The 20,725-nt window shown below is 37.1% G+C and overlaps 1 protein-coding gene across 2 annotated transcripts in view; it reads left to right on the top strand.

Annotated features, from left to right (window-relative positions):
• LOC150106226 (gamma-tubulin complex component 6-like) overlaps positions 1 to 20,725 on the top strand; it is a 909,633-nt gene that overhangs the window by 827,281 nt on the left and 61,627 nt on the right. For both annotated transcript variants that reach the window (XM_090392253.1, XM_090392252.1), the window contains one exon: positions 8,956 to 9,155. In XM_090392253.1, the coding sequence (XP_090248379.1) occupies positions 8,956 to 9,155 (200 nt within the window). The remainder of the gene's footprint in view (positions 1 to 8,955; positions 9,156 to 20,725) is intronic.

Genomic DNA, 20,725 nt, shown 5'->3' with positions numbered 1-20,725 from the left:
CAATACTGGACGATGTCACATGTTCTTGTTCTCGTTCATACGGTCCGAGCTCAGATTGAGGTAGATATTTTATTAGAGCTGACCACACTTGATGGAGAATTAAACCTTGATTTTTATTGCATTAGGTTGGGTTTTTCAGCATATTAGCAGCTTCTTTAAATTTTCTTATATAATTGTTGTTTTCTATGTAAGACGTCGTCTTTTTTTGCCACCAGAGTACATCGTTTCCAGTGGAAGTGGTATAGAAAGCAAGACCCGTTTTTTGTTGTACGTCTTTTTGGTGTTCAGCCATGCATACAAACAAGGCCTCCAGAATTTATCATAAAATAGAACTAGCTTTTCTAAGAGAAAGAATTACAGCCACTAGAGCAGAATTAGCATTAATTAGTAATGACACTTTTTCTCTTCATAATGAACTGGCCACATCTCTTCCATCCTGTTTATGGAACAACATCGATAGTATTACATTCAACAAAGCAATAGCGATCTCAGAACAGAAGAAACATACATTTATTCATAAGTTCAACATACTCCTTCAGAAGAAGGAAATACATAAAAAACAACTAGATCATTCAAAAGTAGTTATTAACCTTTCTTCGAGAGTCCTAACAAAAGAGGAGAATAACCTTTTACTTAAGGGTTTTAACTTTGCCTTAACCCCACGTTTCCTACCAAAATTTGATATCATAGCACAAATAGAAAAAGGAATTAAAAATCTACCGGACAACACCGCAGATCTTATCCATATAGAAAGTACAGCTTTACTATTAAAAAGCAGATTACCTCGTAGGAACCTACCTTACAATGAATATGCTTGCCTTAAAAAGTTAAAGGATGACAAAAATATTGTCATAATCAAAGCGGATAAAGGCAACGCAACTGTCGTTTTAAATGCTACAGAATATGATAATAAAATGAAAAGTCTCCTGGAAGATACAAACCCTTAGACAGAGACCCGACTTGGCAGACACACAAAAAAACAAATAATCTAATAAAAAAATGCCTCTCTGGACGGAAGAACTTAAAAAAATTCTTACAATCAAAACATCCTTTGATACCAAGAATATATGGTGTTCCAAAGATATCCATAAGACAGATATACCTTTAAGACCAATAGTAGATGGAAGAGATTCACCGACTTCCAACTTGGCAAAATACCCCACCAACATGATTTCACAACATATAGGAAAAACATCTTCCTTCATAAAAAATAGTAAACATTTCATAGAAAAAGTGAAAGATGCATATTGGTCCAACAGACATCTTAGCAAGTCTAGACATTATTATCTTGTTTACAAACGTCCTGAGACAAGAAATTTTGAATCTTCTAGAAGACCTCTTCCCTCCGGACATCTTAAATCTCTTTAAACATTGTATAAACAATGCTTTTTTCACCTATCAAGACAGAATCTGGGAACAAAAAGAAGGACTGGCCATGGGTTCATCATTATCACCGGTATTAGCAAACCTATTTATGGAAAAATTTGAAAACAATGCTCTTAAGAATTACCATAAAAAAACAAAAACATGGCTATGCTATGTGGACGATATTTTCATCATATTCAATGGAACAACAGATGAACTTATCAATTTCAAAGATTATCTCAACAATTTGCACAGCACCATAAAATTCACTTTAGAACAAGAAAAAAATAGAAAACTTCCTTTTCTGGATATTCTATTAGAAATTAATGAAGAAAGTAAACTCTCCTTCTCAGTATATAGGAAGCCGACAAACACTGGAAGATTTCTAAATGCAACCTCACACCACCATCCTTCACAAAAAATAAGCTTAATTAAAACTCTTCCAGACAGAGCATACGATATCTCCAGCACACAATAAAGATGTAATGAAGAACTAAAATACTTAACACAAATCCTCCAACAGAATGGGTATGAAACAAAAACCATCAAGAGAATCCTTAAAATGCCTCCAACTAACAACACAATAAAACAGGATTACAAAAACGCAATCTCGCTTCCTTATATCAAAAATGTTACAGATAAGCTAGCCAGACTAATGAACAAACACAACATAAAAGTAGCCTTCCTTCCTATGGAAAAAATCTCAAGATTCCTACATCCACCAAAACCACCTCATCATCCTCTTAAAAAACCAGGAGTCTACAAAATCCATTGCTCTTGGAGGATTTGCTACGTAGGACAGACAGGAAGATCTGGAGAAATACGCATGGCTGAACACCAAAAAGACTTACAATACAAAAGAGAACAAAAAACGGGTCTTGCTTTCCATACCACTTCCACTGGACACGATGTATTCTGGCAAAAAACAATGTCATATGTAGAAAACAACAGTTATATAAGAAAATTTAAAGAAGCTGCTAATATGCTGAAAAACCCAACCCAATGCAATAAAAATCAAGGTTTAATTCTCCATCAAGTGTGGTCAGCTCTAATAAAAAATCTACCTCAATCTGAGCTCGGACTGTATGAACGAGAACAAAAACACATGACATTGTCCAGTATTGTTCAACGTCATTAACGTTTTATATCTGCATTCTGTTAATTGAGTTTATGAATAGTCAGACGGTTATGATTTGTATTTATTAATTCTCTTGTTTAAACTTTAAGTAAATATTACTATTTACTCCCTGAAGATGTAAGTACTACGATTTACGAAACTTGTCAGGAACTATTATTTCAGTATTTTGTATAACTGAATAATAAAAAATGTGGTGTAATCACCGAAATATATCTTTTGAACCACTTAGCCACAGAAGTCTACGCCTGCAATTGTTTGCCTTAATTTGAGATTGCTATAGTTTCAGTTTCATTTCGAACGCTGTTATAGTTTGAAACATTGTATTGATCAGTTGGTTTTCACCTTGAAGACGCATGTTTAACTCATCTAAATGAGCGGTCAAGTCTACTAAGAATGCCAAATCTGTGAGCCAGTTTTCATCATCAAGTTCTGGCACAAATTTTGTTTTTGATTTCATTTCGCAAATCATAAAATCTTTTCAACGTGTTACCTCGACTTAACCATCTTACTTCTGAAAACTAAATGATGTCCCATAGTCAGCATCCATAAATTTAAGGAATTCCTGGAATTGGCATTGATTCAATCCCTTGGCCCTTATGAAATTTACAGCCTTGATGACAATCTGTATGACGTTATCCATCTTTAAAGCTTTTGCGCATAAATTTTCTTGGTGTACTATGCAGTGATATTTCATCATACATAAATTTTTGGAGGCAATTGCATCATCTTCTATTAATTTTACAAGTCCATCTCTTTTACCTATCATTGCTGGGGCACAATCAGTAGCTATACCAGATATGTTCACAATGGGCAAAGAAAATCGCTTTAACGTATTTTTCACTGCTTCGTATAAATCTCTTGATTTAGTTGTGTCTTTTAATGGCACTAAAGAAGCCATTTCTTCAGTGATATTATATTCGTCATCAATACCTCTAATAAAAATTGCCAATTGAGCTGTATTAGTAGCATCAGTACTTTCGTCTATCGCCAAAGCATAAAATTTAAAATTAGCAGCTCTACTCTCCAAACCTTTTTCGATAGATTTTCCTATTTCATCAATTTGCCTGGCTATAGTCTGGTGAAACAAACTGATTTTAGAAAAATTCCCTTTTTTATCAGGGCAAATTATATCTGCCATGCTTTCCATACATTGCTTAATAAACTCACCATCAGCATACGGTTTTGATTTTGCTATCAGGTTTGCAACCACATAACTAGCTTTTACAATAGAATCCGTTTCAGTTGTTATTTTTTAAAAAAACTTTGTTGAGATGATAGACTTTTATTCGGTTCCGCTATTTTGTCTTTACGACATATTCCTTGATATGCACTAAATTTCACAGCATGTAATGCCTTTTCAAATTGTAGTCTTTGAAAACTGGCACAAATTCCCTACAAATTAAGCAGATTGTCTTAGTATTTGCCTCGACAAAAAATTAGTCATCTGTCCACTTTTTGTTGAACAATCTTCCTTCTTCTATAATTTTTTGGTTTGGTTTTCTTTGGAAACGCTGTGGAAGCCATGCTGGAATTTAAAAAAAAAAATAGAATCTGTTTACAATTGAAAGCCGTACGAGCGTACCCATGGCGCACATAGAGAGACATCTATTGTGTGGTAAAAGTAGGAAGCAAGAGCGCTATCGCACCATTTATTATTTCGAGAAGTAACTACTCGCATGGGCAGCAATTTTGAATAAATACAATTTGAGAATGATTTTATGAATCTCTCATTGCTAAAGAACATGTTAAATTCAAAAATTCATCACTTATAAATTAATAGCATGTTAAAATTGTATTTGTAGTATTAATGGTATTTTTAGACGCAATCTCATAAAGTTTGTAAGTTTACGGTTTTTTGTTGGGCCACATTCATAGCCATACTTTGCCCGCATGCGGGCCACAGGTTGGACAAGCTGGGTCTAAAGTCTGATGCACGGCCTGAAGTTTTTTCTTCAGAATGAAGATGGTTCTTGAAGCACGTAGGTATGGTGGTATTGCTTTACTGGAAAGGAGAATGTCCAATAAGTCTTGACGAATCTTCAACGGCACCTTCTGAAGCCTAGCCACAGGAAAGCAATCAGGTCTGGAGGCAGAGAAATTGGATGGAAGAGCTGCTTTGATCTCCTAGATAGAGACAGGCTGGTATATTTGAAGGGCAGGAATGGACCTCAATATCGTAGATTAGTCGTCATCAGAAAAGTGTGGAGGTGGAGTAGAAAAGACTGCACTCCAGAATTTAACAAAATCATCATGTAAGTCTGCTAGAGGTGGAGGGGAAGCACCATCAAGGATGGTTTTGGCACATTGCCCTCTTCCTTTGCTTCCTATTTGACAAAGTCATTGTAGAATGAGACGTAGGTTGATGTTGACAAGGCATCAAGTGTTCGGAGAATTCAGCATGGAGGTAGTCATTTAACTGATCTGTGATATCCATTCCCAGAAGGTGAGTCTGGGTGAGAGATTTAAAAATTTGTTGGTTATATTCTGGAAGAGGATGATCATCTAGAGATGATGTCAGTCTGAGAATCTAAGCCTCTTCTTCAACAGTAGGATGGTGGCTGGAAGATGGAGAGGTAGAGATAGTAGATAAATAGATATTACCTGTCCCTACTTGTGGCGGATGGGCTGCCAATTCTTGAACTAAAGCTTTGCTACTGGCTTTCCATTTGATGGCATCCAAAGATCTTAATGGGAACACCCTAAATAAAGCCTCATTGATGTTAATCTTTCGAGCCATCAACTCGATCTCATGAGTGGCGAGGATCTTTTCTTCTTCGGCAGTGCATGTTTTGACACGCTCAGTTCTTATTACAGCATTGGCTTCTACTGGATGTTTTGAGGTGAGATGCATGCCAAGGCCAATTGCAGTGGAGAATGCACGATCATAGACCTGACACACAAAGTGTCTGAGATTTGGAACTCCTTGACCACTGGAACAAGCATGATGAGAACTTGAAGAAATGGGTTGATGACAGTACTTGCAGAGCTTTCTTTTAATTTTCTTCCTGAAGAGGCTGCTGAGATGGGTGGCAGGATCACCTCCAAAGAAGAAACAGACATCTGGAATCGCACTCGACGAGTTTCCTGGCTCTGTCCTATAAGAGTCGGAGCCTTCATCTGATGAGTTATTGCAAGCGAGGAAACTTAACCCTGGAAGGGAGGAATAGCATAGCAGGCCGGTCAGTCACCCAAAGGTGTCCAGGAATCACCCCTAGGAGGCCTCCTACTACCGCACTTGTGAAGTGTCTCAGGGGATGAGCAAGCCAAGACAACAAAGCTTCGGCTTCGCAAATCCGAATTCCCCTTAAATCTTGCGAACTCACATCCCTCATATACCACTTTTTGATATTTGGTCTGTGGAATGTATGCTTTGCTGAGAGCGGCTGCAGTTTGGTTTGAGAGTGATAGTAGTGGGAAAGTTTGCTGAAAGTCATGAAAGCAAGAATCTGAAGTGTGTCTCATGTCGCGAGATTGATGTAGTGGATGAAAGTCAGAATGCGATAGAAAATTGTGATGTAACACCAGATAGCATACAGAGTGAGTTTAAAAAGTGATACAGATCATGAAAGTAAAAGTACAGAGTGAGAGAATGGTTTGACTGATGAGATGAGAATGTTCGAACGATGAGATGGTGCATTAATGTGTAAAAGTGACCAGCTACCTACATCATGATATTCATGCCGTACACGACGAATTCTCGCCATCAATCACTTAAAAACTTTGAGATAAAACTCACCATTGACCTTTTGGCCAGGTGGAACAAATTCTTTGTGGATAATGCCCTCTGAATCGTAGAAACAAATCAGCATTGTCTTTACTTTTGACTTCTCCAAGCGACTTTTTTTTTTGGATGCCCCTCTTCTGGTGGTCTCCACTCAGCACTTTGGTGCTTTGTTTCGGGCTCATTCTCAAAAGATCACGTTTCGTCACCAGTAACGATCATTTCACGGAAATTTGAGTCCTTACGAGCAGTTTTAATGAGGTCCTTGCAGTGTTCAATTTGATGCATTTTTTGGTTGTCGGTCAACTTGTGCAGAACAAATCGCGAATTCAATTTACGAAGGCCCAAACTCTCAGTCAAAATGTTGTGCACAGTTGATTTTGGAATCCCAATTCATCTTCAATCAATCTCACAGAAGATTTCGGGTTTTCTTTGATGAAATCATGCACTTTTTGCATGTGAACTTCACTCAGTCCAGTTTTTGGATGGCCCGGCTTTTCGTTGTCCTCAAGTGTCTCATGACCACTTTGAAATCACTTAAACCACTTGTAAACTTGAGTATGGGATAAGCATTCATCATTGTATGCTTTTTGAAGCGTTTGATGCATTTCGGTAAAACTTTTACCAAGTTTAACACAAAAGTCAATCGCAACTCTGTTTGAAACTCATTTTCCGACTGTTCATCAAATTACACTGTCACTCTTGGCACTATAACTCGGCATCTAATGAAACAAATGTCACAAACAGTTGACACAACACTAATGAAGGTTGCTGCTTTCAACAACAAAAGGATACAACAGGTGGCACCACTAGTTTCTATTTCTAAGTTCAGTTTCTTTTTGGACAGAGGCTGTAGGAAAGGAACTGAGAGGAACTGTTCATTTATTTGCTGATGATGCAAAGTTGGGTAGAGCAATAGTGAATGCACATGATGTCAAAATTTTGCAGGATGATTTGGATATATTGGCAGTCTGCGTTAATGAGAATGGATGTCAGTTTAATGTAGCAAAGTGTTAGGTTATGCATTTTGGGGCGAAAAAATTAGCAGCAGTATATCATTGGTGGAACTGTACTCCAGGAGGTTAACGAAACCAGAGATTTGGGTGCATTGGTGAATAGGGAGTTGAAGTTTAGGGGACACAACAAAAGTGGCTAAATCAGCTCATCAGATCATTTGGTTACTGAAGAATACTGTGACGGGCAGAGATAAGCAAGTTGTTGTTTCTGTTTATCAAGCCTTGTTAAGATCCCATCTTGACTACTGTGCCCCTGGGTTTCTTCTTGATGAGGAGGAGGTAGAGAGGAACCAGTTAAGAGTGTCTTGTGAACACCTGATTGATGTATATGCAGTCCAACATCTTGTGGAATAAATGCCAAACCACATATGTGCTGTAATTTGGGCAAAAGAAGGTCCAACGTGGTATTAAAAGTTTCTAATTCAGTGGCCAGTATGTGTATATTCTATTTATATGTAGATACCAATTTTCTTTTGTATGTAACATGATATGTACTCATTTTTTTCTTTACTGTTTACCTTGGGTACTTCTCTAATCTTTGGCTTGGGACGGTTTTGATGGCTTTTTCTATGTCAAAGATCTCTACTCTTTATTGCATTTCCTGAGAATGTTTCCTGTCACTATGCTGTCACTGCTTGTTTCATTCAGCATTCTTTCAAGGTAATTACTCCAGATATCTAGAATCATCTCTGATTCCTTTTATATTATCCTTTTCTCCATTTCTAAACTTTTCTGATCTTACTGAAGTCTTCCCATGACTTTTGTTTATCTAGTTGTTCACATTGCTTCACTTTCTAACATTTTGCTCTGTATTCTATAAGATACCATGTTTTGCCAGAAACTTCCAATATGCTTTAATATTTTCCTTGACTGCCTCCTTATCTTGCTGAGTCTACCATGGAGTTCTGATTTTTCTATTCTTGTGGAAAACCTCACTGCATGTCTCTGATTGAATCAGTCAATGTTTTCCTCATGGTCTGCCACTGAATCTCCAAAGTTTAATTCCTATATTGAAACTCTCTAAATTTTTCTTGAATTTGTGTATGAGTCTACAGTTCACCTCTGAAAGTGTCTCTTATTCTTTTTCAAAGTTTCTTACACACTTTTCTTTTCAATATCATATTCAGTTTGATTCTGCTCAAAACTAAATAGTGATTACTTTCAATTTCAAATTATCTTTATACTCTTGTGTTCTGAATGAGTATGAAGATATCTCTGTGAATAAAACATAGTCACTGAGGCTTTTCTTATTTCTTGTGTCTTCTCTCCATGTTAATTTATGTACATCTTTATTTTGGAATGTGGTGCTAATAATTACTGGTCCACATCCTTGACAGAAATGCAGCAGGTACTTATTGTTATTAGCATAGCTCTTTTCTCTATATTTTCTCAAAACATTTCTGTGTGTTTAGTAATCATTTCCTACTTTGCTGTTTAGATCTTCACAAAGACCAGTTTTTCTTTTGTGTGTGCCAGTTGTCTTCTCTTATGTGTCAAAAATTGCTCCACTAGAAGAGCTTTATGTGGGACCATAGGCTGAAATTAGTCTCATTGTCTAATTCTTCATTCTGATATTTGCCAGCATCACCATATTTAATATTACCTGACATTCAAGATTATCCTTGTATTTAGTGTTGAATACTATAGCTACTCTTTAAATGATAAGTGCCTGTTATTATTATGTTACATTTTTTTTAATCATACATTATTTACAGGTGCCTGCTCTCAAAGAGGTCAATGCCTGTAATGAAAATAATCCAAGATATCTTTAACCTTATTCTGAAATTTCATTCTAAATTAATATTGTCATCATGGCAGAAGAATGAAGCTACAGGACAGTTGGAACATCCATTTTTTTGTGTACTAGTCGCATCTTATAAAATCTTCAAAAAATACTCTGCATTTCTCTATAAAGGTAAGGTTACAGTTTGTCTAAGATATATATATATATATAGATAGATAAATGTTTTAAAAAATGCTGAATATTATTATTTTTATTTATCATCTTCATATTTTCTGGTGTGTATTCAAGTCAGTACTTCCTATTCCTTGATTTATTTTGATTGGAAAGAGTTCTGCTTGGAAGCTAGGCCAAAAATATTATTATGGATATTATTCTAACACTCATCTCAGAAAATCTATGCTAATCCATACAACATCTGTCATATCTTTCCTTAAACATAATCATGTTACTTTCCAGGTCAAGATTGTATGACTATTCTCCCATCTCAGGAAGTGTCTACCTCAGTTATAGGAAAATCTACTGATACTCTCGGTAGCTGTATAAATGCCATTTTCTTTTTCTCATGCATTTTTTCACACACACACACACACACACAATGAACACAGGAAGCAGGATGCTTCCTGTGCTCATTGTGCTAATTAGTCAATTCATTTCATCTATAATTTCTTTTATGTATACCCAGGCCTATTACAGTAATTGACTCCTCCATGTGTGTGTGTGTGGCCCTTGTTCAAGGCAGAAGCTACCTCCCAGTGATGGTATACTGACCCTTTTCATTTTCCATTTCTTTCTATTGTTTTTTTTTTCCCTAGTGGGAGAATCATATTATATGCTCACAGTGCAACCTGTGGACATCCATAAAGGAGGTTACTAGTGTTTGCATTGATGGCTTTGGCCCCATTCTTCAGCATGGCAGTTAGTCCTTGATAATCCAGTCCAGCATCCATTAACTAATATGTTATCCTCTAAGGATCAATTGTCTTGCAGTATTGTGGTGTGCCAGTATGGCATCTAGAGTAGCCCTGGAGGCATTCCACTTCCAAATAGAGTCATTGCTTGCTGGGTAGTGGGTATCCATGTGTGGCCCCATGGATGGTAAATAGGCTGGCCTGATTGACCGAGTGGTTGGTGCATCTCTCTCCAGCCAAAAAGGCTGCGGATTCGAATCCTGCCATGGGCATGGATGTTTGTGAGCATCTGTGAAAATACTTGTGGTGGTGGAGGGCGGTAGATGGTGTTGGTATAATTGCGGTTCGTTGCAGTTGATGGATTGAGTAGTGGAGGCAGAATTGTAGAGAAGGTGCTCTCCCTCGATGAGTCATTGGACTCCCTGGAGATGTCACGTAATAATAATAAAAATCCTCAAGAGTGTTTCATCATCATCCTCAATATATCAAAAGCTATTGCCAAGTCTAGAAACCTTTTCCATATTAAGTGACAGCAAGAAAGAAAACATCTGGCACACCTTCTAATATCCTATCTTTCTTTATTAGGCATTTGAAGGGTGTGCATCCTATCAGGAAAACATCACCATTCTTTATCCAGAAGGGTTGGCAGAATTCCCATACTTAGGGATAGTGGCCTGGTACCATTCAGAAATACCATCCTTATCACCATTTAACATTCCTAAACCTCTAATATCAGTGAAAGCAGGCTATCCTTACTGTCCTGTCAGATGATACACCCTGCATTTTTTAGACTACTCCAAATGCCAGAAATACGACTGTCTGTGATGGATTTGATGTTGTGGTTGTTATGTCATGCTCAGGCTGATGGTCACAGCTCTGCCATCTATACTCAGTGTAGCAGTAAAAAACATGAAAATGAAGACTGTAAGTGCAAAACACCCAAATGTTCTACAGATGAACAACATACTCCTAAGCATGGTAAAGGTGGAAGGATTCCATATCACAAGGCCAAGGGAAATTATATACCACAGTGAAATTTAGTAGGAAATTCTCTTATGCACAGTAAGTGACAGTAAAAAAAAAAAAAAGTTTCTTAGGGACATTAACATTCATGACTGGTCCATCCTCTGACAGTGATATCATTCCTGAATGATATAATTTACTCAAGCTGTCTAGAGTAAATCAAAGAAAGAAATGAATATGGCCTCACTCCTGATAACATGAACAAAAATGGTTCCACTATGTGAGAATCCTGTATTAAGAAAAAATAATGGACCAAACACTCCAAAGAATCAGGGATATGCCTCCAGCTCCATTTATACATAAAATGAATACCTCAGTGTCCACAGAGAATCTAAAACTATTAAAATGCTCACTTTCCTTGATAGAGTTAAATTTCATGACATCTTAGATATTTTTCTTGAGGATGATGAGAATGAAACTGGCTGTTCACAATTTCCTAAAACAGAAAAATTGAGAACAGATAAAAACAAGATTGGATGCCAGATGGATCCACCAAATGTAAATAATGAAAAAAGCAATGATCTCAAGGCCCACTTGCAGGAGACGTGCTTAAAGTCTGATGAAGATCCCACATAATGTCATCCTTCAGAACAGATAGGGGAATGATCAGTCCAACATGGCAGATGGAGCATGGTTATCTGCAAGGATGGTGGGTAGAAACAATAGCTCAGACACAATCAAATTATGTCTTTTATGAACATCTATTGGGAGATATGCCAATCACAGTCACCTCCACGAAACTTTGAACACTACACTCAAGGAGTGATACTGAAGTGAGACCTCCTTGACATTCCTCATGAAGAGATCTTCTCTGAATTGAAAGACCTCATACATAGGGATGGTCACTTGGTTCCCACAAGAAATATCATCCTTACCTTCAACATGCTTAAACTGCCATCTGTGAAAGCAAGGTATCTCAGCTGCCCCATTAGGTTTTACATCCCAAACTCTTTATGCTGCTCTAAATGTCAAAGTATGGTCATTTTCAAATTGCCTGTCATGGTGCTGCCATCTGTGCCCAGTGTGGCAGTAAAGATCATAAGAACAAAGATTAAAGGTGCAAAATACCAAACTGCTCCAATCCTAAGGGAAGGGGGGGGGGGATTAACAACCAGAGTATTCCTGAGCATGATAAAGGTGGCAGGACGAAAAGGATGTCCAATAAATAAAAATCTTGAGATAAATATCTTTAGATATTTTTATCATATTGTGTGTGTGTGTGTGTGTGTGTGTATATACACACCAAGATCGTAGTATAGGAAAACACCTGCTTATTAGGTATACTTTGGCACATGGACGTTTCTTGGTATCATAGCAAAGGAGAAGAGGCACTATACCACAAAAGTAGTAACATCTAGTTGTAAACCATTTTATGCTGAGAGGGCAACTGTAACGAAAGTCAGTAGAGGCTTTAATGTCAGTCTATCACAGTTACAACATCCTGAACAGTATGATATGCTCTGTCTCTTCAGTGCATATCAGAGAAAAAAAATCATTAATTGCTAATTGAAAAATAATGAAACGTGCCCAGAGAATCAAGAACGTGTCTGCTGATCCATTAATTCATAAGATGGATATCTCTACTCCTCATCCCCACCAAAGAAGATATAAAACAATTAATATATCTAGTACCGTATAGGGAGTCCAATTTGAAGTTGTCTTGATATTTTTCCTGAGAAAGAAGAAGTGATGGACACTGGCCATTCACAAGTCTCCAACCAGAAAAAATTCAAGGCCAATGAAAAAAAAACCATGTCAAAAACCAGATGATACTGTCAAGACACCAACAACATTTGTGCTTTTGCCTGCAGGAAACATACCTGAAGCTCAGTGATGATCCAGCATTACAAAATATAGCCATCATTTGTGAGGATAGGATATGGGATGGACCTTCCCATAAAAGAGTGGCAATCCTTGTGGACAACCATACTCCTCTCCAACAAATTTCACTTAATACAAACATATAGGCTATTGCAATCAGACTCTCAGACAGATGCCTATAAGAGTATCTGTATCTTTTTGAGAAACCATGTGAGAAACTCACGTGGTTGCCCTTGACATTTCAAAGGCATTTGATCAAGTTTGACACAGGAGCCCACTCAACAAACTGCCATCCTGTGGTCTGCCTTCCTCACTCTGCAACTGGATTGCCAACTTTCTCACTGGTCACTTACTATGTGTCATGGTGGATGGTTTCCTCTCCACAGATCTCCCTACTAATGCAGGAGTACCCCAGAGCTCTGTTCTTTCACCTACTCTCTTTCTCTAGTACTCTCACAGACTTCCAATCTTATCCATAGCTGTGCTAATGACAGTGCATTCCATTCCTCCTTTTCATTCGACAAACCTTGTAGCGCTCAAGTATTAAAATCCTGAAGATCTACCATGACCAGGGACCTGAACTCAGATCTAGCTATAACCCAGTGGGGTAAGGACAACCTTGTAAACTTCAGTGCCACTAAAACTCAGTTTTGCCTGATCTCTTGCAAGAAACAGCTTACACCCCCCCCCCTACCTTCAGTAATACTGAGATATCCAAACACAATCAGATTTCTCCTCTTGGACTGACCTACACCTCTAATCTTTCTTGGCTCAACCACATTTCAACTATAGCTTCTGCAGCTACCAAACTTCGTGTACTTTTCTCATAAGATACTACTTCACAGCTGCTAACTCTATACAAAGCCCGAATCCACCTAGTCATGGAATATTGCTCCCATATTTGGGATGGTGCACCAAAATCCTCTCTAAGATTGCTCGATTCTATTCAGAAGAACACAGTCCAGCTAATTAATAATCCCTCTCTCACACACACAGACATTCAGTTTCTGCCTTGTGCCTCTTCTACAGATACTTTCACAGACAGTGCTCTGCTGAATTGGCCACTATTATTTCTCCACTCTCCTCCAATATCATTAAAATAAGAGCCACTGTTAGCCAACACCTCTTTCATTCTATCTACTTCTGTCCTTTGAAAGTGTCTCCCTCTCTGCCTTCCTCAAAGATTACAACCCTCAGCTGTTCAAGCAAAATGTGAGCAGATTCCTCCTCCTGTCTTCTATTCCTCTCGTTCACACACAACACTAATGTGCTATAGGTCTTGTGGCCTTTTGTGTGTGGATCAGATATAATAATAATAATAAAAACTTCTGCTGCGGATATCTCATCCTGAGATATCCGCAGCAGAAGTTTTTCATGAGAAGTTATTCGTAAGATGGGACATTACTGTATGTAAAGAGAGTTGTGAAATGTTGCTTCACTGTCCGAATCTGAACAGAAATTATTGTTTTAAATTATTCTCATTATAGGAAATAGTTCTTCTCCATACATTCCATAGTCAATCATTTGTTTATTAAAATTAATTAATTAATAATTTGTCTCTTATTTAAATTTGTGCATTTTGACATTAATTTATTTTAGACCATGTCAAACTATATCATTGTTGAATCTTTCAGTCTTCTTCTAGTTATTTAATTTGAAAATTATACTGAAGATATTCCTGACACTAGGGTAAAAATTCTATGCTAAATAAAGTTTCTCATTAGTTATTTCCTATTTCGTTGTAATTTATTTATAAACACTCGAGAACTGAACTATTTCTTTCCACCAAAGCATTGCCCTATGTGTGGATGACTCCCTGTTTTGTTACTCCTTTCATTTTGTCACCTGTAAGAAACCATTGACCAGCTTTTCACCTGTGAACTTCTTGCAAATGGATCAAGTTTTTATTTAATAAGATTGTTTATATGCACTTTTGCCACAAATTTAGTCTCTGTTCCTCACGTAGAGCTAAAACTAGGACAATCAATCCCATTTGTGACAGCAGTAACATTCTTGGGACTCACATTTGATAAAACAACTATTCCTACCTCACATATGACAACTGTGAAATAGGCACTGGAAAGCAATGAACATCCTTCACATCCTGTCTTCTGCTCCTTGGATGCAGACCAATGTTCTTTTCTGTATTTCTTTTGAACACTTCTCTGGTCAAGATTCAGTTATAGTTCTTGAGTCTCTGCTTCAGTGGTTGGATCCTCTTCACCATCTGGCAGTTAGAATCACAACCGAACTACTGCTCTCTTTTGATGACAACTGGCCTTGCAATATGCAACTAAAATCTCTGCTTCATCATTCTGCATGGATAAGTTTTTGTTCATGTTGAAGAAACATATAACACTCATTGCACTGCCACACACTCATTTGGGCTGCACATGAAATAATTAATGCAGGCTGTGGACATCACCAGAGACAGTATTACACAAATTCCTCCAAACATACTTCACCGTAGCATTTTATCATGCAGTTTCTCTTTGTGCAAGATAAGGAAATATTGTAGCCCTCCATCTGTCTACCAGCAGCTATTTGAAATACCCTCAGTGGAATACTCTAAATGTCTTCCAGTCAACATAGATGGCTCAAAATCAGAATCTGTAGTGGATTGTTGTTTTCTTCCCAGATAGCATAATATCTAATTGGACCCTATTGGAATGTAGCAGTTGTGCTGCCAAGCTGCATGTCATACAGCTAACATTACATTATATAACTCCACAAAAGGTGCATTATTTACACAAACTCATTAACTTCTCTGCAGACTTGGAGAAGACTGGTGTACCACTGATGTCTTCTGCTGTTTTGAAACCAGCATCTCTTAAATGAAATTATTATTGCATAGACATCTACGAAGTCCCAAGACTTATCATGGAATCTGGAGACTGCAGAGATATTTGCCTGTGTTGGATCTCAAGCCACATTGGGATCAAGGAAACAAGGCTTCAGGCACTGCAACTAGGTTAATTCATCCTTTTAAGCTACCATTATTTATCCATCCCCTACACTATAGGCAGATGGAATGAGATAACAAACTAGTAAGTCAGATAGCTGATAGGCTCTTGGACAGAAATCAGCAGGTTGTATACGGAGGAGTAGTATTCCAAAAGTGGAAGGTCACTAGTGGAGTGCAGGAATCTGTTTTGGGACCATTATTGTTTAAGTTTTCCATTAATGACATTGGGACCGGTTTAATTGGAGATGTGCAGCTGTTCACCGATGATGCACAGTTAAGAAGGGCTATGAGAAGTAGAGCAGACATTGTGGCCTTGCAGGAGGATCAGAATAGACTGTATCAGTGGACAAATAATTGGAGCTATCAATATTAATGTTGCAAAGTGCATGGCTTCAAAATTTGGTAGGCAAGGTTGGGATGCGGAGTATACAATTAATGAAAATTTTGAAGGGGTTGAAGGAGATGACAGATCTGGGAGTGATGCTGGACATACTCTGGGGATCACATTGCTAAAATTGTAAGAACGTCCCAACAGATTATAGCAATAATGAGAAGGACAATGACATGCATAGTCATAGAGGTTATGGTTCCCGTGTATAAGGCTTTGATCAGACTATATATGGACTACTGTGCACAGATTTGGTCACCTAGTTTTCGTGGTGATGAAGATGCATCAGAGAAGGATTGCTAAGGTAGTGTCAGATACAAGTAGAGATTGAGGGAATGCAACTTGACAGAGCCTTGTGAATAGAAGAAGTGGAAGTGAAGGGGATATCATTGAGACATGTTGGTGAGCAGTTGCTACCAGATTGATGTAGAGAAGATGTTTCATAGAGTAGAAGGTGGCAAGGGTAGAACTAGAAGCCATCCATAGAAGCTGTATAAGGAGGATGTGAGCGGGTTCTTTGCATGGAGAGTGATTGCTGAGTGGAATGCATTGCCTGAAAGTGCAGAAACTGTGAATGGGTTCAATGCACTGTTCGATGATCTTTTGGCATGAGAGAGAGAGAGTATAGACCTCCCACGATGAATCCTTTGACTCGATGGATTTCAGATGATAATAAAACAGGCAACTTGCAAATCTGGATACTAGCAGACAATTTCACAAATTGAATGTCTAGAAATCTGTCATGAGTTTTGAATATCTAGCATCATTAAAAATCTATAGCATGTTAAGAATTTTATCTAATATTTGTAAATCCCATTTACAAATGCAGTAACTGATAAAATAGTCAAAAACTTCTGTTCAGGAAGATGAACTTGCAAAAAAAGCATGAGCACTAATTAAAAATTAGCAAAACCAACTATGAAAACAGAACCATCCCCTGCAAAGAAGAATCCTGTTACATGAAGTATTGCAAGAGGAAATGATTGCTATATCCTGCTTGTACGAGTGCTGTTTGAAAAGTTTGGTAAAAAAAATAAGTTAAACACATTTTTTTGGAAAAAAAATCACCTTTATTTCTCAATATAGTCTCCATCGAGGTCTACACATTTGGTCCAGCGAGTCTCCAATTTTTTCATCCCATCTAAAAATTAGGATTCGTCAAATTGTGCAAAATAGTCATTGACAGCTTTGATGACATCCTCATTTGATGAAAATTTTTTCCCACCAAGTCAAATTTTTAAGTTTATAAACAAGAAGTCACACAGGGCCAATTCCAGAGAATACAATGGATGTGGAACCATTTTGAACTTCAATTCGTGCAATTTTGTCATTGCGATGGCCGATGTGTTGGACCATGCATTGTCTTGATAAAAGAGCACTTTTTTGTGTGCCAGTCTTGGCCATTTTTTCTTCATTTCTTCTTTTAAACAGTCCAATAATGATGCATAATAGACTCCTGTTATTGACTTACCCTTTCCCAAATAGTCTATCATGTTAATTCCTTTGGAATCCCAAAAAAGAGTGCCCATCACCTTCCCAGCTGACAAAACGGTCTTCGCTTTCTTTGGTGTTCTTTCACCAAGCATTGTCTGCTGTTTTGACTGCTACTTGGACTCAGGTGTGTAGTGGTGGATTCAAGTTCGTCTACAGTCACGAATCGACAACACAAAAATTCCTGTGAATTGCGATTAATTGCCAAACACTGTGTTGAAATGTCTTTCCGCATGTGTTTTTGATCGACAGTCAACAATCGCGGCACCCATCATGAACACAGCTTTTTCACGTCCAATTTTTCGTGTGCAGGATATTATGCACCCATTCAGTTGAGATGCCTACAATCTCGGCAATCTCACGCACTTTCACTCGACGATCTTCCATAATGATACCATGGATTTTGTCAGTCATTTCCTTCGTAGTGACCTCAGTCAGACATCTGGAGCGCACTTCATCTTCGATGGACTTACGACCACATTTAAACTCATTTATCCAAAAATAATTAGTCTTTAATCCGCAGAATCCCCATGAACTGCATCTAACTCAGCTTTTATCTGCACAGCCATCCACTTCTTCAAATAAAAGTGTTTTATCACTACACGAAACTCGTTTTTCTCCATTTTTATGAAAAATGCAAAAACGATCATTTTAAATGGAGAAAAAATAATAACAAATAATAATAAATAATAACACACACATACACAAAGAAGTTGTTTTTCTCGTGATTTGTAGGTTTGATGAAATTCGATATCTGTGACCTATCAAAGAACTCTTTTCCCTTTATACTTACCACCACCATAAAAACCCAAGCCAATTTCTATATAAGAATAATTACTTGCAGGAAAAAAATTTCAAATATCAGATAATTTTAAATGTTTGCCAAACGAGAGCTAAGCATTGCACGTGACTAAAATGTTGCCAGTGGTCATGAAAAAGATGATACGTGCCAACACTGGTATGAATGAACAAATTGTGTTGCCGTCTATTGGAAATTTGCCAAACCTTTCAAACAACCCTCGTAAATTGCCCACATAATATGAATGAAAATAATTGATAGAATGAGCCTCTGTAAGCCAACTGTCTAAACAGCTGTAACAGTCCATCCAGAAAATTATCTTTGAATTCCTACATATCAAGAAGAGCCTTCACCTGTTTCGGGTTGTCAAACCCAAAATAATGCCTGAAACAAACAAAATTCATGGATCTGATATAAAGAGATGCTTGAATAAATAATAACACACATGTACACAAAGAAGTTGTTTATCTCGTGATTTGTAGATTTGATGAAATTCCATATCTGTGACCTATCAAAGAACTCTTTTCCCTTTATACTTACCACCACCATAAAAACCCAAGCCAATTTCTATATAAGAATAATTACCTGCAGGAAAAAAATTTCAAATCTCTAAAACCTTCTAAATATGCATGACAGATATATGTAATCTCTAACAACTTTAATGATATCCATTTCTATCTTCAGTCTACAAAATGATATCTACTTTTCCTAACAGAAACTCAACTTTCCACTTCTTCAGTCCCATTCATCCTGGATTGCTCAGTTACATGTTTTTGGCTCTTTTGTTTTGAAGTAACACATTATGTGTCATCCTAAAATCCTCATTTCATCAAATTCATTTGTTGTTGCAATTATGTCATGTCATTTTCAAGCTTTTTTGAATTTCTTTTTTAAATGTTGGATTTCTCAATTTGTTTTTCTTTTATTGACGCCATCTTATCTTCTTAAGAGAGATCAAAGTTCATACTACAGCTGACTTCTTTTGGCAACTACATTGATTTGGGAGAGGAGATGCATTTGCTCTCACCAGCAGTTTCATACATTGTTTGCAAATACCCACCTGAAAATTATGTAATCCTGATCATTCTAAACATCCTCTTGATTTCTTCTTTTTATTGATCTTTCTAAAGATTCTACCAATGTTGTTAATTTTCTGGCATTTCAGATCACCATGTGATGATTGATTTTTCATATTATTACTGATTACTCAAATAGCTGATATCAACCTCCTATTTTCTTGTACTATAAATGATAAATGGAATAGTCATGATTTTTGTGCTTTATTTCTTTGTGTACATTAATTCTGTCTTCTTATCCAGATCTTGAACTGGATGCATTACTAAAACACTTCTTCTATATATAAAGACCTCTAGCTCCCATTCTACTGTAATTTTCTTTATCTAAGCCTTCAAGATACAGACCAACGCTGTCCATTAGAAAAATCTTGCATATCAATGTTTTCATCAAAATCTCCAAACAAGAAATTTTCATCAAAAACAGTTGTTAAGAGGTTTTCAATCCCCCAGAAACTGATTTTGAATTATCAAAAGCAAGAAGCTTGCTTCTGTCAAGTAATCCTTTGTTCCTTGCCAAAGCTATTGAGTGTAGATTTTCTCCAAACACTGTTTTCACTTTTTTGCATTCTGGATGAATCTTTTTTGTTCATGACCTTGTTAAATGTTCTCTTCTCATTCAGTGTTTGCCTTTCTCTTTTTGCAAGAAACTATCAGGAATCATGTCTGATATCGACCACAAAAAAAAAGTCTCCCGTTCTTGATACCTGTCAGTTTTTCTGTGTTCTAAAGGTTTGTTTCAATCTCACATGTACACACGCAGTTGCAAATGCTGTAACACAATTGTGGTTGTCTGTGTACATGGATTAAAAGAGAGAGAAAGAATGGGAGGAAGAGAGAAGAAACTTATTGCTCTTTTTGAACAAATGAAGTTTATGGGAAATTTAGTGAGTAATGCTTACCAGCCAGCGAATAGAGATAGCTGGAATGAAAGAGAAGGATTGACCAGTTACTGTTAATATTTTTTATCGGCAAAGAGGAAAGTTGAGAAATGATGGATGCCAGTTCAGTAAAATTGCTCCCTTGGAATACTAGTCAAAAAGGGAAACAGGCTGAACTAGTATTTAGAGTGAGTCTTTGAGAAAGAAGGATATCAGTCAACTAAATTATCCTCTTCTGGACAGCATCAAAAATGTTTGAGTAGATTTTGGTATTTACCACTCCAAATGTGAGAATAGTATCTTAAAGTTAAAAGAATTAGGATTGTGCAGAATTAGCATCTGGCATGTAAGAAATAAGAAAGCAGCTAAGAAAGAACACTAGACTACTTTGA

Source organism: Typopeltis vanoorti, chromosome 5, assembly GCF_054136105.1.
Source record: "Typopeltis vanoorti isolate ZY-2024b chromosome 5, IOZ_Tvanoo_1.0, whole genome shotgun sequence".
NCBI classification, from domain to species: Eukaryota; Metazoa; Arthropoda; class Arachnida; order Uropygi; family Thelyphonidae; genus Typopeltis; species Typopeltis vanoorti.
Note: the sequence above shows the minus strand (reverse complement) of the source record. Positions and strands in the feature narration are given on the sequence as shown.